This window comes from Aristolochia californica, unplaced genomic scaffold (genome assembly GCF_029961685.1).
Source record: "Aristolochia californica isolate CCGP_79_NKW_82.1479 unplaced genomic scaffold, dmAriCali1.0.hap1 SCAF_12, whole genome shotgun sequence".
In the NCBI taxonomy this organism is placed as follows: Eukaryota; Viridiplantae; Streptophyta; class Magnoliopsida; order Piperales; family Aristolochiaceae; genus Aristolochia; species Aristolochia californica.
Genome location: NW_027181793.1, coordinates 22,957,575 through 22,980,536, shown reverse-complemented (window position 1 = coordinate 22,980,536; position 22,962 = coordinate 22,957,575). Strand labels below are relative to the sequence as shown.

General features: G+C 36.9%; 2 protein-coding genes across 4 annotated transcripts; both read right to left on the bottom strand.

Moving 5' to 3' along the window:
• Positions 1 to 367: 367 nt before the first annotated feature.
• On the bottom strand, positions 368 to 2,221 carry LOC137946445 (uncharacterized). Its single transcript, XM_068792736.1, has one exon. It carries the CDS (start codon positions 2,167 to 2,169, stop codon positions 1,696 to 1,698), a length of 474 nt encoding a protein of 157 aa, XP_068648837.1. The 5' UTR covers positions 2,170 to 2,221; the 3' UTR covers positions 368 to 1,695.
• A 901-nt stretch (positions 2,222 to 3,122) lies between these two features.
• Positions 3,123 to 16,766, bottom strand: LOC137945487 (serine/threonine-protein kinase TIO-like). Of its 3 annotated transcripts, none has more exons than XM_068791390.1 (23): positions 16,685 to 16,766; positions 15,817 to 15,911; positions 15,630 to 15,704; positions 15,353 to 15,445; positions 15,144 to 15,218; positions 14,929 to 15,021; positions 14,536 to 14,599; positions 14,047 to 14,131; positions 10,290 to 10,362; positions 10,139 to 10,207; positions 9,961 to 10,041; positions 9,732 to 9,840; positions 9,525 to 9,662; positions 9,160 to 9,298; positions 8,533 to 8,707; positions 8,287 to 8,385; positions 7,671 to 8,204; positions 6,344 to 7,480; positions 6,032 to 6,265; positions 5,644 to 5,787; positions 5,479 to 5,559; positions 3,667 to 3,855; positions 3,123 to 3,471 (listed from the first exon to the last, which is right to left on the bottom strand). In XM_068791390.1, exons 2-23 carry the CDS (start codon positions 15,904 to 15,906, stop codon positions 3,226 to 3,228), a joined length of 4,023 nt encoding a protein of 1,340 aa, XP_068647491.1. In that variant the 5' UTR covers positions 15,907 to 15,911; positions 16,685 to 16,766; the 3' UTR covers positions 3,123 to 3,225. The 3 variants fall into 3 exon arrangements, with proteins under 3 accessions (XP_068647491.1, XP_068647492.1, XP_068647490.1); XM_068791391.1 differs by lacking the exon at positions 16,685 to 16,766 and adding an exon at positions 16,431 to 16,437; XM_068791389.1 differs by lacking the exon at positions 16,685 to 16,766 and adding an exon at positions 16,285 to 16,397.
• Between the last annotated feature and the right edge of the window lie 6,196 nt (positions 16,767 to 22,962).

The window sequence follows — 22,962 nt, the reverse complement described above, 5'->3', positions numbered from 1 at the left end:
GCAAACTTCCTGCTGCACAACATTTCATATTCAATATTTCTGCAGGAAACCCTCACGGTTAACAAGAGCACCCGCCATATGAATTGATCTTTGATATTTGAAATCTTGAAGAGAGACAGCAAACCAGCAGGTCTGATCACCATAAACATTCAGTTTTAACGACTGCCAGGTTGACACGGCAAGAAATTCGAGTCGTACAGGCTTCGATCATCTTCGAATAAAGAAAAAACACTCACCCAACTTTTCACTCTTCGGTTGATTCCTTCGACTGAAGCAGGTAATTGATTGTTAGTAACTTGTAAACAAGCATGCGTGCAATACCCTTTATTTTCTGAGCGGATTGCAGCTGAATCTAGCTAACGATCTTTCCTTATTAATACTTCTAATCATTTACAATTTGTCTAATCCCAATGGCCGTTGATGAACTGGTTCAAAAGAGAAGGCCGCCCTTCTTTTGAACTCCAGAAAAAGGCAGAGAAAAATCTATGGCATGTAAGCGAAGGCATCGTCATATACGCAGTTACAGGCGGAAGCATAGGAAGGGTCTGAAACTGAACAGCAATTGATCGATTTGCAACAATGGATAGTCCTTGATTGGTTAGGTGGGCAGAGGAAGAAGATGACCACATTCTCGGCTCCCCGCAACGTATCGCCGTCCAAGGCCGTATTCACCAAAGCATGTTAGGATTCGAAGAAGCTCTGGTACCTTGCCGGACCATCCGTTCTCATTGCCGTCTTTCAGTTCGGTCTCTTCGCAGTCACAGAGACATTTTCTGGTCAGCTGAGTGTCGTCGATCTCGCAGCATGGGAAACTTGGTCATTTGCGGGATTGGATATGGGCTTCTGGTGAAAACCTCCTCTTCCAACTTTTCTGCAAAGTTCTTCCAGCATCAGTTCAACACCTAGCACTTCCTTCTTTCTTGACTTCTAGTGTCTTCTCTAATTTGTGCTCTGCCGGCGCAGGGTATCTGGAGTTTATGCCATTAGGGTATCTAGCACTTCCTCCTTTCTTATTCTTCAGGCGTCAGCCAGCTTTACCCATTGGTCATTGGCTTTTTCAAAAAAAAAAAAAAGGAGTTTCCCTTTGGTTCAGAATCCTTAATCCATTTTTTGAAGAATGTTGTTGATGCCTTTGTATAAGCTGTTTTTGTTCTCCATCTTCTTCTTCTTCAATGGACTGCTGAAAGTCATAGTACATACTCTTCCATAACCATTGGGCTTGCTTGGCGAGCAATATATGAATAGCTTAGAATTATTAAATGTATCATTGTTCAAGAACACGACCGAAGAAAAATAGGAGAAGCAAATATTAGAGAGAGAGAGAGAGAGAGAGAGAGTAGCTTAGAATTATTAAATGTATCATTGTTGAAGAACACGACCGAAGAAAAATAGGAGAAGCAAATATTAGAGAGAGAGAGAGAGAGAGAGAGGAGTGGGGAAGAGGAGAAGAAGAATTAGGGCATGAAGAGAATTAGATGTTCTATTTTTATTACTTGCAGGTCAATATACTGCAAGGCATTGTGGACATCAACCTCTAGAGATACAACTGAATTAAAAGAAGTGCTCACAGAATGAGTATACCAAGTGCCTCCAGAAGCATGATTCAGAAGACTCAGAACCATGCTTCACCATGAAGACTAAGCTCACTTCTGCAATTGGCTCATAAAATCAAGTTAAACGTTATAAAACTCAAAATCACTTAACCCGGAGTGACAGCGGATTCCACTTGAGCAACAGAAACAACAGTAAATTCGGCACAACAAATGGAATCAGCGGATGGACATCGCTCCCAAGTCTTTTTCTTCTCAGTCTCTTACGCCTGTATGCCCGCTTCTGCTCTTCCCCAAAATTCTCAGGCACGGGCTCAACGCCTGCAGCCAGGATTAAAGGCGGTGGCTGTTGAAAAGGGCATTTGCAGCGCCAAGAAGTCGCCGGAAGCCCCAAGCTAGAGACCCTTTTAAGAAACAGGGAAAAGCCCCATTTGAGGAGAAGCGGAAGAGGGTATCCTTCGTGGCTCTTATTGCAGAGGAAAGGCGGAAAATCCCAGTTGAGGTAGCACGGGACTTGGGAGGAAATGAAGAGTTGGGAGTGGAGCGAAGGATTGACGGTAGGGTGGATGAGGAGGTGGGTTAATGCTTGAAGTCTCTGGCTCCACCGGGTTTCTTCCATGCAGACTCAGAAACGCGAAATGGAAGCTATCGGATGAGGAAGAATGCCTACGTGTGAGATATGGCCGTAAACGGAATTCGTTTTTCTCTGTAATGTTTCATTTATACTTGACATATCCGCATATGATATTGGGAATTTTATTAAACTAACTATTTTTTAAAAATATTTAATAAAAATTATTTCGGTCATATAAGATATAAAAAATGTAGAAGGGCAAAAACTTGACTATCTTAGTTGCGGGTACCCACTAATCTTAGTGGTAACATAGCAGATAGCATGGTGACACAGATCGGCAAAGTTGGGTATTTTTCTAATTAAGTTTTTGAGTAGGTGATTTTCTTAAATATTTTTTTTTAAATGAGTAATTTACTAAAATTCCGTATGATATTATTGATATATTGAGTAAAATTAGTTTACATATAATTTTTATCTATTTATATGTAAAGATGAAATAACAATAAAAAAACAACTTATATATTTATAAGATCATAAAAGTATACAAATTTTATTATAATATACACAGAAGCTTAAAAAAATGTTATTCAAACATTTAATAAAAAAAATTAAAAAAATATTGCATAAAATTATGTTATTTCAAATATATTTATTTAAATAAAAAAATTATTCAATTAATCTTAATCAACCCTTCATCCATTATGTCCCATTTAATAAATAGTAAATTAACAATTACAAAATTATCATAATACCTAAAAAGAAAAAGAAAAAAACTGTTCCATTTTACCTTATTTAATAAACCATAAATAAAAATCGAATAAGTAAATTAACACCTCTTATTTCCTAATATCTCATATGGGAAAGGAAATTTTGGACTATCATCTATATGCTCAGATCACTTATGGCAATCCATCCTTTTTATATTTTATCCCTGCAAGAATTCAACTACATAAATCCTCCTCCTAGGCACGCTGTCCTTAGCCAACTCAACACATGGATTACAGCAAAAACTGATTTCTTTATATACATATATGCCTTATACTGCAATACAAGTATATCCCCCAATCACGTATAAGCATCAAAATCAACAGCTGATATGCTTCAGTCTTCAGATACCTTGTTAATGATCAGTGAAGCATAATTTGCAATAGTTGAATCAGAGGACTTTCTTAGACATCCAAGAACAGGAAAGAGCTCTGAAATTCGTAAGAATTGCCTGCAAGGTGCATGGTTACACATTTTTCCCAGTGAGAAGAGTGCAATCTTTAGTGGGGATTCGTTAACTGTCTCCCTTCTGCTGGGGCTCAAGGCCACCACTGAACAATCGGAAGCTAGTTGTAGCAATGCCTGAAATAAAAGCACCAAAATGGAATCAGAGCTCCACTTAGTATGGCTATGGAGACTGACTTAAATGCCAAAATACACGAATAACAAAATCTGAAAGGGGTGTCAATAGAAGCTTGTCAATAAGCATATCCACTGGTTTCCATTTCATACAGAAACACCTAGCCTGCTCTTACACAGAACAAGCCACATGCATACCTGCAATGCACCATTTGAAATAATGTCCTGGCAGAGCTTGGCTGAGTTGCGCACAAGATTGCTGAGTGCACCTGCCGCATTTCCTTTGGTTTTGTCCTCCTCGGCTGAAAGCAACAGATTAGTGAGTTGAGGTATTGATCTTCTGAGTTCCTCATAAAGCTGGTCATTGTAGTATGCAGCATTTCCGACCTGGACAAATAGCAATAGCTTTTGCATCAAGTTTTCTATAACTGCTATTTCAATAAATCAAGTGCAAGAAGAATAATGCCTAAGCGACTATGTCTACAGCCGTAGGAAAAAACTGCATAAAGCAGTGCAGTTCCATATCCTGGAAAGAGAAACAAAACACAGTCCTTTAAAAAGAACACAAGTCCTCCCACAGAAACATCATACACATGGCTCGTTTTTTCAAGAAAGATGAGTGATGAGAGGGTAAGAGATATGGAAAATGTTGAATCTTTACATGAAATAGGAAGAACTTTCTAGTTTCACTTTTAGTAAACAACTGTAATAAGTTCAGGAGTTTTTCTTTTGCAAAACAACTTCGGCTCCATGCAAAATGTCTAATGCATGGACCTTGGTCAATTAAAATGTTCAAGAATCATGCACATCCAGAGTCCAATAATTGAGAGTCCTACCAAATAATCATGAAAATGACGTAAAGCTGCCCCACATCTCAACAACTTCTTGTTATAAAACTCAACTAGGCCAACCCGTTGAAAGAGTACAATAGACAATATCTAGTGAATGGACTACTAGTCTAAGACAATGTATTGACCCACTTCCAATAGAATACAAGTAAACCCCCACAAACACCAATTAGAAGTAGGAAATTTGGGTCAACCATATTACATAAATATCATTCAGTGGGGTAAGAATAAGAATCAAAGAGATTCTATGTAATACAAACCCTAGTAGATGGGGATTGGGCCTTTGGCTCAAGGACCACATAGGGGGTTTCTGGTGAGAGTTATTGGGTCCAAATCTCACCAGGGATTAGGGTTCAACATTAAAAAATAATAATAATAACAAAATAAATAAATATGAAAGAGAGAGAAAAACTAAGACAATGGGCTCGCATCAACACCAAGCACGAATGGATAACAAAAAGGCCACTAATCTAGGCAGGGTTTCATCGTATGAATCAAGTAAAGCAGCAGATCCCACATGTGGTTATGTTATTTGGGGTGTGGTCAAGAAGAAAATAATACATAGGTCAGGAAAATAAACAAAGTAGCCTTCAAGAAGAATGAGGTAAGCAAGAAGTGAAAATCATGCAACCAAGAAAATCGAAATTACAATTTTGTGGAGACAACAAGTAACGTCAATTTTTGGAAATCAAGCAAGTGACTTAGTCTAGATATAAAAGTCATTTTTTGGAAATCAAACAAGTGACTTAGTCTAGATATAAAATTAATAACCTTGTTCTCATAAGTAGCTAGATAGGTCTCATTATCACATCAAAGCTTTCTGCCAATTATGATCAGCTTGGCTAGAACTCACCAAAATGTCCATTAACTGATGTGAAAAAGCATACCAGAAAGATAAGTAGTGCTCCTATCAAGTTTCACGAATGTCATTGTATGTACAAATAGAAAACTAGATGTCACCAGTAGGTTTTAAACTTTGCAAGACAAATAAAAAGTCTGGAAATTTTAATGAAAATATTGGCATTCTCTCACCCTTTCAAAAAAAAGAACAGATTTGTATCAAATAGATTTTCACTCTTCATAAGCAGTAAATGGTTGCAACTAGCATCCTTATCTTCTAAAAGAGAAGTAATTTATCTGAAAGGTGGGGGAGGGAACTTACAGCAAAGCATGCAAATTTTCTTGTTCGCTTGTCAGAATCAGCACATCTGTCAATAAGCAGACGAATGATCTGATGCTTTGCCTGGAAAGATCAATGACTCAGAAAAAAGTCTATAGGAATGGCAGCCATATGAGGAATAGGATATCATGGGTTTTCAATACTCACAAGCAAACTGTAGAAGTAATCACTATGTCGACACATATTGCCTATGACACTGCAAGTTTTTGCTCGTATATTTCCATCTTCATGAGAAAGAAATTCTTTAAAGAATTCCAGCAAATTTGCTTTATCAATGACTTCATAAAATTCCTGCAAACAACAATATTCCAAGGACGTGTACATTATAAGTTTTCATTGTTCCCAAAAATTGCATTCTCATGGCAGTTAGATCACGCAATATGAAAATGCAAAGGTCTAGGGAAAATAAGAAGAGAGAAAGCATAAAAGTACTACCAAAACTAGTATTACAGAAGAAGAGTTCAGACAAAAAATAAGAATATTCAGAAAATGTGATTCAAACAGAAAGACCTATGCAACAGATTGATATACTTACTACTGACATCCGAGCAAGATCAGAGACTATCATCAGAGTGTCCAAAACAACCATTTTCGGGCTTGAAGTGCCAAACAATTTTTCCACCTTCTTTGGATCTAGCAGGCCATCCCTGACAAGCTGACGAGCCAAAGGTGGGTAGCCTGTCATTTTGGCGAGTAGAGCCACTGGTCTTGCCAAATCTTTTGCCACCAAAGCCTCCAAGCAGCTAATAACACAAGCTGGTAAACCCGCCTGTAAATGATACCTAAGTTTTGCTAAAATTCTCAATATTCCTTATGTGGAAAAATAAAGAGGATGTTAAGTTCTAACCTCCAGCAGGATTTTGGCATACTGAGGCATGCATGTCTGAATTTCTTTCACCATTTCGCTGTTTTCTACCCCAACTCTTCCACAAGGTGCCCCCATATTCAGAATGAAACCACTATTAACGGATGCGGTAGTAGATGGCAAACCAGGATCACTCTGTACAGCGACAAAAGGAAATGCCAAAAGATCGATAACTGCATCCATAAGATCTTTAATCCCTTCATTTCCGCCACCTGACCCACTCCAGCCCTTCAAAATGTCCAGATGCACTTCAGAAATCAAACTACTAACGAGTTTGATGGGTTCTCTCCTAAATAAGATCTCCCGGAAAGCACCTCCAATGAGGCAGTGGGATACTGAAGAAACAGTCCAAACAACTCCAACAGGTGATAGCCCAGCTTGGTCCCTTGTCTCATCTGACCCTTGCAAGGAAGCAGCTAACAAATACATAAGAAGCTGAGGAATGCCATTTGAACAAGCTTGCTCAACTGCAAGTGAACCCCCCCACCTTAGCCTTGTCTCCAATAAACCAACACACCCATCCCTAAAGCCAAGCATGTTTGACAGAACCTTATTGTTTTTACCACCCATGCTACTTACATCAGATAATGAAAGTCGTAGGTGGGCTCGCAGTGTTGCCGTGGGTGGAATCAAGGCCAATGCAGTCTCAGAGATGGGCGATTTCAATGGTCCCTCATTTTCAAGGGATATGAGAGATGCTAGAGCCAGCATGGCAGAAGCACAATGCAACTGTAAGGAACTTGCCAACTTGTCATCGGATGAAGAAAGATGAGTCAGGAGTGAAAGTCGAGCCCGCTGTTTCCTTGCAGTAGTGGTCAGCATGCATGTCGCAGAACCTCTTCCAACATATTTCAAGCACTGTGCAATTGTTGCCAGAGCAACACAAGAATGAAGCACAAGAACGTGAGGATTAGATAGCTTGGATTTCTGGTTTGTTGCTTCTCCAGTTGGTGAGTCTTTGTTTGAAGATGAAACACATAAAGATAATACAGAGAATATTCCTGAGACAACAGTTCCTTCTCCTCCCCCATCAATAGTAGAAGTAATTGGAGCAGAATTTGGCAAGCCGCACAGTACTTGGCAGACTGAGCTGCCACATAATGAGATCTTTGAAATGATCTGAAAAAGTGAAGGAGCCACTGTAATTACTACAATAATGGGTGAACGACAAAGAGCAAATGTGAATTCCAATGACCGTCAACTAGAAGTGTTCAGTCTACCACAGTTAGTCATACATTGTACCACCAATGCATGCTTATAAATATTTGATTGAATTAGTGTTTAACTAGCAAAAGTTAGAAAAGGGCACCTGAATTGCAGCTGCTAGTGAAGATTCTACACCTTGCTGAAGGCAATAGCATATAGCAACTTGCAATGCCTTTGATTTTAGGAATGCTCTCCCCACAGTTTCAACCAGTTTACCCCAGTTTGACTCAAGCAGCAGGCCCTGATGCTCAACCCTGCCATCATGTGCATGGCTGTGCAAAGAGTTCAATGGAAATAAATGGCTATGCCCTTGCATGGCCAAAATTCCTTGTGCATCCATTAAAGCCCAAAGGGCTTTGCATGCTTCTCTTGCAGCAGGAAACAAACTTGAAGAGCCAGACATTAGGCCAGAACCCAAAGTTATTAAACAATTACATAATAAATCTACAATGCCAGATGTCCTAGCATTACTTAGTATCTCTTCTGAAATCTCTCTCACAGGAGAATGGGCAGAAATGCCATTTTCAGAAGACACGAATGCTTTGAGTCCCAAAGCAACTCTGGTTAACATGACTGCAACACATGCTGTTGTTTCATAAAGAACTCTTCCAGATGCATCTCTTGAGTACAAAGTAACCTGCCAAATTGGAAGATAGAAAATTATGAGAAATATTTAAAAAGATTATGAAGCTTTTCTTCATAATTTTATAAATGAGAACCTGGGGATAAAGTTGAGCAACAGCAGTCCAGTGCCGAACATAAGAATCAGCCATTTTGTTTCCACTACTGTCCAGCAATCTCCTTAGAAGCGAAAGGAACTGAAAAACAGTAGGAACCCCAATCAAGAACACACAAATTAAAATAGCCTTGAACAATTCAGGATTAAGCGGATGATCATAGATCAATGTCCTTCCAGAAGTATTAAAGTGAAGCAAAGAACTTTGAGACATTAGAGTCTAAATTACCTTTCCTATTAAGACATTATTACTATCAGAGAAGTCTGTGTTAATCAGGGAAGAGACGACTCTGACAAGTGTGCATATCATGTCATCTAGTACTGCACTGGACTGAATGGCCCCAGCTTCAATTATGTTTGCTAGAATCCCCAGGGATTGCTTAACATGAATGACTAAAACATCCCTGCACAAATATTACAGAAAAGGATTTAAAGGCAAAATACTAAGCCTAAAGTCCAACTTTGTCCTCTTAAACGTTTGGCTCAATGAGCAGTTTAGTGATTAGCTTTTGGTTACTTTACTGTGGCTTTTGGTGATATTCCAACCACATAACTACATATCTAAAAAGCCAAGCATAAGTTGGACAACAACCAGTATAGTTGTTAAGCTTCTGCTTCATTGGCTGCTGTTGTAGTTTACAGTCATGTGTCCATTGGTTCGTGCCATACTGACCAAGAAATAAGTTAGTAGTCATTGCAAATTTTTTCCAGTCAGAGGCTCATAATTTTGGCCATGCCACCATAGTACAACCACAAGCATTTATATTCAAACAGTTGAGACATGGCTTTTAGTGTGATAGATTCTACTTTCCTTCTTCCTAAGAGAAACAGTAAGAGATACTAAAAGCAACTTCACCTGCACGAACTTGCCGATTCTTCGGGCAAAGTTTTCAACGGCTGTAGAATAAGTGCAAGTGCTTCACTATCTTGACCAATACTGATTGCTCCTTTGATTGTTCTGGAGCTATTCTCGAACCTATTGAGAACTTGAGAATCTGATAAAAGTGCAAAGCATATTTAACATAGTTAATTTTGTAAACTCCTTTTAGTTGAGAGAAAAGGAATATATTTGAACTCGTCTCTGTGAATTTCAACGTCCCATTTATAGCAGTGCACAATCTAGTACTGCTCCATGAAAATGATGTGGAATTCAAGCAGTGCATACAGAGTGAATATAAATGACTAATGACTTTTATGGTACTTAGCGATGAGGAATTATACCTGGACAAACAATAACTCCAGAGGAGTCCTCTTGAATAGAAGCATCATTTACAGCAGAGCAGAGATCATCAACCTTGATATCAGTGGGAAGGTTCTGAGAATTGTCACTTTCATCAACTGAAGCAGGATGTCTACCACCTAAATCAAAGTGTGTCAGAATGGATAACTGAACTTTAAGACAGAAAAGAATTAAAATAATTATCTTACCCTCAGGGGTCACAGGAGAGGCCCCTAGAGTTGAATCAAGTACATGCTTTACTTCTCCTCTCCATGCTGCATCATATCCCCTTGTGGCAGCATTTGCAGCCCGGATCTCCTGGGTATTGTACACTACACATCAACTGATAACAAATTGCTCTAAAGCAAACAAAGCAGATAAAAATATCTCCTGGACCATCTAAAAGACAGCAAGTGATAGACTCAAAGGTTACACTACCCTCGCCTTCAGCTCCTCGGGGCTTTCTTTCACAAATGGATGTTCCAGAAGTGCAGGCCAAGTCATCCTTTTTTGAGGTTCCTGCTTCCATTATTTTGTTTGAAAATGAAAAGAATCTGCACATGAGCAGTTTCCATGACATGTAGAAAGTCAAAGGTGACCGAATCAAGTTAATTACCTTGCTTAGCAAGCCTTTTAAAAAGTTTTTAAAGCTTGCGCTCATGTTCTCTGGATATTTAACAGGATCCTGCCACAGCAAGGTCAATAAATTCAGCATTTATACAACAGCCTCCAACTATTTTCAAAAACAGAGAGAGAAGGAGACTTACATTTACAATATGTTTAATGAGTGCATACACTGAATTTGTATAGAAGGGCGGCTGACCAACAAATAGTTCATACCTAGTTCACAAATTGGAATATGGAGTTATAACGGTGCCAAGCAAACATGAGTATTTTTTTCTTTTTTTTAAAAAAAAGTGAATAATATTACAATAATGTACAGAATACAATACAGCAAGAGAAAAGCAAACAACCAGCTCAGCCAAAAATCAAAGAGAAAAAGAAACATAAAAGAAAAAACAGCTTAATACGGAAGCCACCAACTCATGATGGAAGGTGTTGACAAGAAACACCTTCTGTAGCAAGGTTATCCATAGTTGAGTGATCATCCACGAAACACACTATCGAGAGATCTCCATGGAAGAAACCAAATCTTGCATTTTCCTGCTCCCTCAGAAATAATTATTGTTGGCATGGTAGAAGTAATCATCGGAGTCTCACATCTAAAATAACTATCGAAGGGTTAAATTTTTTTAATAAGAATTGGGTTAAAAGTTTAGGCAATAGGACTCTCTGTGTTGCTAATCATTTTAGGATAGAACCAGGCCAAATTATGGTATCAAAGTCATGCTCCAATTGTTGTTTGTTCTATTAGGTCTGAATGTAAGAGGGATTTTTTTAAACAATAATTAATTAATAATAACATGGAAATGACAGAAAAAGAAGCAAGGAGGAGATTCTCAAGCCCCAAGGGGGATTGACAACCCTACAGAAACACAAGATCTAGATGCACCTGATTTTGCTAAACAATTTGCTACATGATTAGCTGATTCTAAAATATGTATCCACAAGACTGTAACACATGAAGAAGGACAACTACCTTGTCATAATCATGACAAAGACGCCAAGATGGAAGGATTTACCAAATTTCCAAGAGATGACGGTTGAGAAATCACCTTCAACGACAAGGTGACCAGCATCTATTATGGTTTGCAAACTTGTTGGGTTTATAAATTGGTTAATAAGCCTCCTAAAATGGGTAATCATTTTGGGATGGATGGGCTTAACATAGTACCTATTGGGTGTTGGGTTGAGTCCAGTTCTATCCCAAAATGACTAACTACTTAGGAGGATTATTGCTCAACTCTATAACCCATTAACTTTTCTTCCCATTTTTCAATGTGAGATTTTTTCCCACTCAACACTCCCTCTCATGTCAGGCTTTACACATGACGGGCCTGAGAAGTGGGCACAAACCCTCAACGATGTACACAGACTCCTACTTCATGGAGCCCACAACATTCAAACTCCTATCTCATGGAGCCAACAATACAGATAACCTGGACAGCAGAGACTAGGCATTGGCCCACATACATAATCTGTTCTGATATCATTATAGGATGTTGGGGTTGCGTTCGGTTTCATCCCAAAATGACTAGCCACTTAGGAGACCTCAACCTTATAACCTATTAACTTTTCTTCCCATTTTTCAATGTGAAACTTTTTCCCACTCAATAGTACCAAAACCTAGGCCCAAGTCCAATGTCCCATCTATGTAGTACACATCTCAAGCATATATGTTCATCTATTCTATCAAGCCTAGATGTGAGAGGAGGTGTGAGCATAGGTAAAAGTAAAATAGTACATCTAAAATTAATTGAGAATCTAAATTATAAGTTTGAGCAATAGGCCTCCTAAGTAACCGATGATGTTGAGATTGGTCCAAGTCTAACATGAAAATTACTATAGAGTTTCCTTCAACAATCAAAGAGAGTGAGAAAGAGTTCCTATAGAGTTTCGACCCATAAAGGAAAGCACTAATTTCAGCAAATCAATTACACCCAAAGGACCAAAATAGCCCATCACAACTTATGACCACCAGTTTGCTCAAAACTTCCATTCAAAACTTAATTTGAGCTGATGCAATGGAGGATGGAACCATGTGATAAAATAAATCATATGAGAGCAGTTGCAGCTACCGATCAAAGGGTTTGCATTCTTTCACCAAATTCAACCAAAATAGCACGATCACAAAGATAATTCAATAAATTCTCTTTTTGAAACACATCCAGCAAAAATATAAAACAGTTGAGTTATGATCTTGACCCTGCCTTTTGCAAATCTCTCAGCAATTTCAGGGCCATCAATGTGTGACATGAGGTGAACATGTTGTAGCCCTAACTGTACAAAACTCATCAGTTGTCATGTTGCAGCCTTCATTTTTCAAAATTTTCCCTATTAGTTTATAGCAACAGCAGGTTTATGCCCAAGTCATCTGACTTTATGAATTAACTCATTCAAACATCAGGTACCATATTGCCCAATGGTCTTAATTTGTATAGGTTATAGCTGAGTCCAGGTTCATCTCAAAATAACTACCAAAAGTTAGGATGCCCCTTCCCATATAATAAGTACAAGATCCTTCTAATCTTGAATCTATGTGATACTATTCTTAACATTCTCTCTCACGTATGGGTGCTCTTTATGGCTCATAGACATGGACAGTTTTGGGTGGAGGCCACATGTACCTGCTCTGATACTTTTTTAAAATTAAATTCAAGTCCATCTCTAAATGACTAGCCAAAATTATAAGGTCCATGTAATAAGCACAAGATCTTTCTAACTTAGATCTATGTGGAACAATTCTTAGTAGCATATGCCTTGAAAAACTAGCACATGTCTTTCTACAGTTTTGCAAATGTCAGATATCTCACAAGTTTTAACTTTCATCCTACGGCTATTCAAGCTATCATCAAATAATTACAAATGACAAAGACAATATTGTTTTTTTTACTGTTTGCATATGATTTTATGTGACTTTTGAGAAGAGATGTAGATGAATGTGTACAAAAAAAAAAATTTAATGGTGAAAACTTCTTACTAAGCAAGAAAAGGATAACATAAACGGCTACAAGAGAAGGCCCAAAAAGCTAGATCATCAAATAGAAAAGCAGAAAACCAAAGTTAGAGGGTTGTTTGCTCAACCATGAAGATGCCATAGTTTTCCGTCCCCACCAATAAAGATACGAGAAGAAACAGCCTACTCCATAAAGTCACAACCCTCTAACTTTACTGAGGTATTACGTACAATGATTAATCTGCATTCCCATATTTGACCAGTGGGGCACTGGTAATCTCGGGATTTTGGATCTTACTAATATTGCTAGTTGAAACCATTTAAAATTGAATTCAAATTACAGCTAATGAGAAATGGAAAACACAGAAAAAGAAGAAAGAAGAGAGATATGTAGGAGAACATGGGGAGATCAATCTATTTAATGATCAATCCACACATTAGTCGCTTATTCGTCGATGAAAATACACCAAATTATTGACCCTTGTATATGAACTGACCATACTTCCATAGAAGAAAAAAACCCACAAATTTGATAACAAGCCTTATTCCTGTTCATTTTAATTACAAATAAAAAATGAAAGAAAATCTTAACCACAATTTTTTTATTATTATATAAAAGAATCAAAGTAGATATTCAAAAGACAAAAATGAGAAGAAGACCAAGGACGAACTGCCAAATTTGCAGCTCAAACCTCATATCAATATAGAGATAGTATCAAGGCACTTTACAGAATAGAGCATCATGACTAATGACCATGTTTTCAAAGTTGCAATTTTAATAGCCAAGTGGCTTATATAGTTCGCCTAATTGCTCATATTTTGTCCCATTTGTGATCATTGAAATTTAAACCAAAAAAAATAGATAAATGTATTTTCCCCCATTACAGTTGCTGGGTGCCCTTGCAATAATCTTATGACATTTTCAAAGTTTAAAAAAAAGGACATACAGAATAACCCCAAGAGACCACAAATCTGCGGTATGATTGTATGGTTGTTCACGCACCAATTCTGGAGCCATGTACAAAGGCGTACCTGAGTAAAAGCACCAACTGGGAGAGTAAATAATTTAAGTATAAATGCCATAACTCCGGGAGTTGAACCATCTACAAGCTAAAAAAGTTTCCTAGATTGGAAGCATGGTAGTTTGCTTAGAAAAAAAATTGCAAACTAAACCTAAAATGCATAAGAGTGAACAATACTAGAAACAGGAACTTGAAGCGTTGTAACCACTTGAGGAAACTTGCCATGACTTTTAAAGGGATCTAAACCATGAAAGAAAATGCAAACAGTTTGAAACTTCACAGCAGAAAAGAAATGTGATTTAACTCAGGTTACAAATATATAGGTATATAACATCCACCAAATTAAGAAAGAAGCACAAGAATTGATCTGTGGAGAGGAAACATAGAAAACAGAATATCCATTGAACATTTCACCTTTAATTGAGCGCAGGACAACAGTGTTTGTTGACATTGCTCGGGCAAATCCAAAATCACAAAGCTGCACATAAACCAGAACAAAAACATTTCTTCTATGAGTGGCAACATTTGGCCATGAATTAGGAAAGAAAGAGCAGAAGATACTATGTTTAAAAAAAACAGTTTTAATCACTGCTTTTTTCAACATGCTGAAGAACCTGTGACATGATAGCTACTTAAGTATTGAATGGAGAGGTTGACATGGCTCCATCACCTCAGTTAAGAAGAAAATTCCCACTCAAAGAAACAAGGCTAAATTTTCTCGTCCTCTGTTAACTCATCTCTCTTCAAAACCAAAGTAACTTATGAATACAACCACTTGGTCAACATTGATAATGAATGGATGCTAACCTTTACAGTAGATCCAGCCCCAATAAGAATATTTTGTGGTTTCATATCCCGATGGATAATACGATTCTTATGCAAATAATACAGTGCTCTAACCTGAAAAGCAGCAAAATATAAACTATGCAAACGGGCATAACAAAATACACAAAATAAAACCCAAGACTGAAAGAACAAATGACATGAATCACTTCAGAAGCTACAAGTGATGGGAAAAATACCAACTGTTTAGCAATTAGCTGAACTTGTTCCTCTGGAAGGCACTTGTCATCTTCAATAACCTCAAAGAGTTCGCCCTACAAAATCAAAAGAGAAGACTTGCAACATTCTTCATGCACTATAGTTTCACTAAATGAAAATGCATGTGATAGATTATTTTATCAAACCAATCCAACCATAAGTACTCAAAACAAGTAGAAAAGAAAAAAACCTGGGCAAATTCTGTGACAACACAAAACTCCTGAGAGCTTTCAAAGGCATCGAGCATTTCAATTATATTTTCATGCTTCAACTTCTTTAGAATCTGAGTTTCACAAAATTGTAGCAGGGGGGTTAGCAGCCAGTTAGGAGCACTAATGACCTTCAATAGGTGTTAGATGTTGACATTCAATAGAAACAAAAAAGGCCATTTTATCAATAGTAAGGCACAATAATCAAGACTCTGATAAATTCATCTGCTAGAATAAGGATGCAAGTACAAAAGATACCTCGATTTCTTGTCTCAGATTGTGGATGTCTTTTTCACTCTTCCCGTGTTTTAGAATAAACTTCAGTGCAACAATCTGCAGTCGGTGTAATAGTAGTGTAACAGAAATGACAAACAAAAGGATTGCTCCCAAAGAAAGATCTTTATATTTGGAAGTTAATCAAAATCTAATTTAAAAAGATACGAACCTGCCCTGTGTACTTCCGTCTTCCTTTATACACTTTACCAAAGGAACCTTCCCCCACCAGCTCTATCACATGGTAATTTTCTAAGCCCATTAAATCTACAACCCAAAAAATATATATATATATCATGAGAGTTACATTACCCAAGCCCATAAATCGAAAATGATCTAACAAAGCTAAAGACAGAAAGAATTATCATCTGCAGACTGCATATTGTATCAATGGGAACCTCTTACGTAGTTACAACATGAACATTTGTGAAAAATATAAAGCATGAAGTTCGCAACAAAAAGGTAAAAGTTTATATCTAAAAGAAATTTCCGTAGACGTCGATAAATTTGGGATGGATAGTCGGGGATATTCGGCAATTAACCACTTTGAATGCATATGGATGCAGATATGATTTATAATTTTTAGAGGAAGGTAACTGCAGAAACGTTGATCACTGCCTGATGATTGGCGGCTACGTACAATGTAGAGACATCAGGAGAGGAAAATGTGTAAAACACTAATGCTGAACGCATTGATCGCTGAAGAAACCGTTAGAATGTTAATGCTGTGGCAAAGACGTAACAACGAAGGTGGGGCTGACAGTTCAGAAAGCTGTGGAGCACTACCCTGTCGTAACCGATCTGTACCATGCATTAAGTTTCAATCAGAATTCCAGACTAACGATATAGTAGCGAAACATCAGATTCCAGAAATATTATGCCTTCTGGACCGAAATCTGCCGCAAATTTCAGAGGGGCAAGATAGACTGTGACCAGACTGATCATTTTTAATATTCGATCCAGTGACCTACAGGAAAGTACAACAATTACACAGTTTTAGTGACTAAGAAGAACAATGAAAGAAATGCTGCGAAGATCACCTGAAAACTTTTCCTCTTTCTTTGTCTCTCACCAAGGCTCTTCAGGGCAGCGATCTTCGCCTCTGATCTCCCCCTCTTTTTGAGTTTCGTCTATCATAGAATCTTCCCGCCCATTTTTTTTCTTAAATTGCCGGCGTGTTAGTCCACTGTGTAAAAGTGGAGAGTGAAAGCTGCATTTTCACTAGTTAAGCGAATTACACTGGTAATTCAGTTGGATTTTAATGTAAATATTCGTATTATTTTATTAATAAAATATCATATTTATTTATTTATTATATTATATTATACTTTTTAATATTATATTGAATTACTGATTTAAGAGTAATAATTAAGAATCTAGAGTCAATGTTTTTGTTAAAGTATTCTATTTTTATAATTAATAAAATTAATATTTTAATTTTAATTTTATAATTATTTTATTAATCTATACTAAATAAACCAAGAGATATTTAATTAAAGAATATCTTGATCAAATTCAAAGTACTTCAAAGAGTACTCCCAGTCAAGGAGTTAAACCTTATTCTTTGAAGGAAATTCTTAATCGTTCTGAAGAGATTATGTCTTCAAAACATAATGTTACCATCTCCTCATTACAAGGAGAAATTAAAAATATCAAGCAAGAATTAAAAGAATTAAAATCATTATATAAAAAACTTGAACAAAAATATGAACAAACTCATTCGCTGCCAGAAAAGACAGCTGAAACTTCTTTTCTGAATCAAATTACCAAAGTCATCCATCAAAGGTGGCATACTGTGATTAATTTGGTTATTGATCAGAACTTTGTCATTCTCTGCCTGTTATTCTTTGTCAAATGACTTTTATCTTTATTTGGAAACAAATAAGGTCATAATGTCTTTTGTTGATTGGTTCATGTAAACCAGACTCAAGCAAGCGGAGAAACGACCCTTAGTTTCTTCCAATGCTCCCACTCTTTCTACCTTAACGAAAGAATGACATCTTATGTCTGGCATCAATATCAGATCAGTTCATCCTCCTACTGATCCAATCCGACTTGAATTTGCAAGTCCTTCAGGCAAAAGTCCTGAATTTGTTGAAGCATTTGCTTTTGTCAATCCTGAGGTTACCATAAACCCTATGGGACAAATCAGAAGACAAAACAACTTTACCAATTTAAATCTCCAAACTATCAGCCAACAGCTGACACGTATGGAAGATTTATTGGACAAGGATTCCTCTGAGAAATATTGTCAAAATCCTTATGATTTATCTTCTCGGAAATTACCTTTGTTGATGGATGGGAAACCACTCATCAAACCACCGGTTCCAGTCAGGAACTTTAAAATAGATAACAACTCTGAGGTTGTTGAAGAATTGTTATTAAGGCTTGGCAAGTTAAATCTCTCTGAATATCAAATCAAACAAGCCCAAAAGACGCCGGAAGCATCGGCTAATGTGGTTCGTCAACACATCCAAAAACACTTACCCATACTTCATGTTTTGGAAGCTGACAAAACATCGGATGAAGATTCTCATGAAGGATCTTTATCGCAAAATAATACTGAAGATTTAACTCTTTCAGCATACTCTGATTCTGATATAGGTTAAACTTAAGATCTTCAAGATTTGGGTTTAACTCATATCACTCAGACTGAAGAAATTCTTCAGGAAATGATTAAAAACCAACCGAGTATCCACAAATTAAATTATACTAAGGAATCTACTCGGGATTGGGATCTAAATCGCAAGATCTATTACCATAGGCCTACACCCCAGGACCTATTGTATGAAGAAAATGCTTATATGGATCAAAAAGCTTATGATGGTCGATCCATATATGAATGGAACATAGATGCAATGTCTGAATATCAGATTTTAGAACATTGTAGATGAATGCTTATGTATGCTACTATTTGTAGACAACATAAGAATTCAGATCAAGGAATAGCAGAAATGATAACTGCTGGATTTTCTGGACACTTAAAAGGTTGGTGGGATAACATCCTTACTCCTGCCCAACACCATGAAATCTACAATTCTAAGAAGGTTATCAAAACTGAAGCAGGCCAAGCCTACCTAGGTGAGGATGATGCAGTTTATACCTTGATTTCATGTATTGTCCACCATTTTATTGGCACTTTGATGTCCACTACTGATAAGGGATGAGAGGTTTTGCAAAATCTTAGATGTAAAACACTTAGCCATTTTAGATGGTATAAAGATGTTTTCCTTACTAAGGTTATGCAACGAACCGATGCCAATAATGACTATTGGAAAGCTAAATTCATTGATGGTTTACCAACACTTTTTGCAAGTAAAGTTCGCAAAAGGTTAGGTAATGAGGTAGGAATAATCAACTACCAACAATATACATATGGTCTCCTTACCAATGCTATCATCCAAGAAGGCCTGACCTTATGTAATAATTTAAAACTTCAGGCTCAGCTTAAGAAACAAAATCTTACTGGTAAGTGTGAGCTTGGTGAATTTTGTGACCAATTTGCTTGTGGCATAGGACCACAGCCTTCCCATCAAAGGAAGGGAAAAGGGAAATTCTCTCATTCTAAGAGACCTGAACCCTACTCACACCAGAGTAGGAAATATCCCAAAAAACAGTCTCATCAAAAGACTCGTCAAGAACCTAGGAGACCTCCTCCTCGGAGACCTCCTCCTAGAAGGAATCCTCCAGACAAAAAGAAAATTGTCTGTTACAAATGTGGTAAATTAGGCCACTATTCAAATAGATGCAAAACTAAAGAGAAATTGAACCAACTTCAAATTGATGAAGGATTAAGAGTTCAGTTGGCTAAAATTCTCTTAAATTTTGATTCTGGGGACGATATTGATTATGCCTCCTCCAGCCAATCAAAAGATGACCCAGATTGCAGTTATTCGCACCTACAATCTGTGGCCCAGATGCATCAAATTAATGTTCTTACTACTATGCAACAAATTATGCTAGAGAACATTGATCGAGAGGAAAATCCTCAAACCAAGAGATATTTAATTAAAGAATATCTTGATCAAATTCAAAGTACTTCAAAGAGTACTCCCAGTCAAGGAGTTAAACCTTATTCTTTGAAGGAAATTCTTAATCGTTCTGAAGAGATTATGTCTTCAAAACACAATGTTACCATCTCCTCATTACAAGGAGAAATTAAAAATATCAAGCAAGAATTAAAAGAATTAAAATCATTATATAAAAAGCTTGAACAAAAATGTGAACAAACTCATTCGTCGCCAGAAAAGACAGCTGAAACTTCTTTTCTGAATCAAATTACCAAAGTCATCCATCAAAGGTGGCATACTGTGATTAATTTGGTTATTGATCAGAACTTTGTCATTCCTAAACTGACCGCTCTGATTGATAGTGGAGCAGACTTAAACTGCATCCAGGAAGGGTTAATTCCAACCCAATATTTTGAGAATACAACTCAAACTTTAGAGAATGCTAATGGAGACAAAATGCAAAAAAAATATAAACTTAATAATGCCTCCATCTGTACTAATAATGAGTGCATTATAACTGACTTTTTATTAATCAAAAATATGACACAACAGGTCATATTAGGAACTCCTTTTTTGGAGAAAATAATGCCCATTAAAGGCATTGACAACTATGGAATCCATGGACAGGTTAATAATAAACCTATATATTTCTCTTTCAAATCTCCTCCTCAAATTAGTTTTATCAATGAGATTTCTGAATTGGGAAGTGTCAAAGAACAACATCTGAGTTTCCTGCACAAAGAATTACAGTTGTTAACCCTTGAACAGCAGTTGGAAACTCTAGGGATCAAAGAGAAAATTAGTTCTCTTCAAAAATTATTAACCCAAGAAATTTGTAGTGACATTCCTACAGCTTTTTGGGATCGACATAAATATATTGTGTCTTTGCCATATATTGATGGGTTCAATGAAAGAACCATTCCCACCAAAGCAAGGCCTAGTCAAATGAAACATGCTTTACTTGACCTATGCAAAAAGGAAATCCAAAATCTGTTGGATAAAAAATTAATTAAAAAATCTTACTCCCCATGGAGTTGTACTGCTTTTTATGTCAATAAAAATGCAGAAAAGGAACGAGGTGTTCCACGATTAGTGGTGAATTATAAACCACTCAATGACTGTTTGCGATGGATTCACTATCCTATCCCAAACAAAAAAGATTTATTAGACAGATTATTTTCTGCTAAAATCTTTTCCAAATTTGATTTGAAATTTGGATATTGGCAAATTCAAATTAATGAAAAGGATAAATATAAAACTGCATTCACTGTCCCTTTTGGTCACTTTGAATGGAATGTTATGCCTTTCGGTTTGAAAAATGCTCCATCTGAATTTCAAAATATCATGAATGATATATTTGCTCCCTATTCTGAATTTACCATTGTTTATATTGATGATATACTTGTGTATTCAAAATCCATTGATGCTCATTTTAAGCATTTACATGTTTTCAAATCAGTTATTAGAAAACATGGGTTGGTGATATCGGCACCGAAAATGAAACTGTTTCAGACCTCTGTTAGATTTTTAGGTCACAATATTCATAAGGGAAAAATAGTTCCCATTGATAGAAGCATTGAGTTTGCCTCTAAGTTCCCGGATGAACTTCTGGAGAAAACTCAACTTCAGAGATTTCTAGGAAGTCTCAATTATATTGCAGATTATTATCCTCATCTTGCACAAGATTCTGCAATATTGCACAAAAGACTCAGAAAGAATCCTGAGCCTTGGACTCCCAAACATACACAGGCAGTCCAATTAATTAAGAGTAAGGTTAAACAACTCCCTTGTCTTAACCTCACTAACCCTTCTTATCAGAAGGTTGTAGAGACTGATGCGCCCCATATAGGCTATGGTGGCATCTTAAAACAAAGAAATCCATCAGGTAAAGAAGAATTTGTTCGATTTTCCTCTGGAAATTGGCATGATGCACAACTTAATTATTCCACTGTGAAACAAGAAATATTGGCAATAATTAAGTGCATTCATAAATTCCAAGATTATTTATTAAATCAAAAATTCCTTTTAAGAGTTGATTGTTCAGCAGCCAAATCAATTCTTAAGAAAGATGTGAAGAATCTTACTTCCAAACAAATCTTTACCAGATGGCAGGCGGAATTAAGCGCCTTTGATTTTGATATAGAACATATCAAAGGAGAATTGAACTCCTTACTTGATTTTCTAACCCGTGAATTTCTCCAGGGTCAAAATCATGTATAACCCCGCAAGGGGCAATACACTCCCAATAAGAGGACGTGGTAATCAACAATCAAGAGGCCGAGGCCGTAAGAATCCAGAAAGAGAAAATTCCTCAGACAAGAAGGGCAAAGCCCTAGTGTCTTATAAAGAGACACTTGAAGTAGAACCAAAGTATATTACTCTTCCGGATACGGAGACAATTCTACTCCTCAATAAAGAGGACCTTGAGGGTACATTGGATTCCTGGGAGATGTTACGGAAATGGCTTGGAGAAGCCTACTGTCCTATCTGAGCAGGAAAACGATGGTATTCCTTTAAATCTATTTTGGTTCATCTGAATTCTATATCAGTGCATCATACACTGACTAATGTGGCTAAATGGGATAGCCCAAGAGCGTACAGTAAATGTACAATACAAAGATTCATGCATCCCTCAACATGGGGTAAATTTGATTTAGCTAAAGCAGCTAATCTTCCTAACGATAAGGAATTTAATTATTGGGATTATATGGATTCTTGGTATAATACCTTTTATTACCAAAATCCCTCCCATAGGCATTCTTGGTTTTTCCAATGGGAAAAGAATGTCTTTCCGAGGTCATTACCTCTACCCAGTTGGGTATTTGCTTGGTGGAACCAATTTGGGCTACCCATTTCAATATTACCTGAGCCCATTAAGACTTGTTTTATTAAATGGACTCAATCCAGTCCTGAGCTTAAAACTCTGGGTTATGAAAAAACCCCAAAGAATTGGGACAGTCTTATCTTCTTTATGGTATTTTCTCTACCATGGATTTGGAGATGAGATTGTACTACAGGCTTTAATGAGAAAAACCTACCAGTATTATTACGAACTTTTCATGTTCGTTGGTGGAAAAATTTCCCCAATATTGACACCAAAGTTGCAGAAATTAAGTCTGCTATCATACAGAATGAAAACAATCTTGGATTGCATCGTGTCCCGGAAGTCCATTATGACTCCGATAATTTATTTGCAAGTTTCAAAACTCAATTAAAGAGTTTAATTTCGAACATCTCGGAACAAGATATTATGAAAAAAATATTAGAATCAATGAAGGATTCTATGGTAACCCAGTGCAATGAAGGCA

Bases quoted from the DNA above. Each gene is read 5' to 3' on its own strand.
- LOC137946445 (XM_068792736.1), bottom strand. From the start codon at position 2,169: ATGGAAGAAACCCGGTGGAGCCAGAGACTTCAAGCATTAACCCACCTC.
- LOC137945487 (XM_068791389.1), bottom strand. The intron at 7,481-7,670 runs GTGCCCTTTTCT...TCACTTTTTCAG, and splicing joins CACTAGCAGCTGCAATTCAG to ATCATTTCAAAGATCTCATT. The intron at 6,266-6,343 runs GTTAGAACTTAA...TATCATTTACAG, and splicing joins ATGCCAAAATCCTGCTGGAG to GCGGGTTTACCAGCTTGTGT.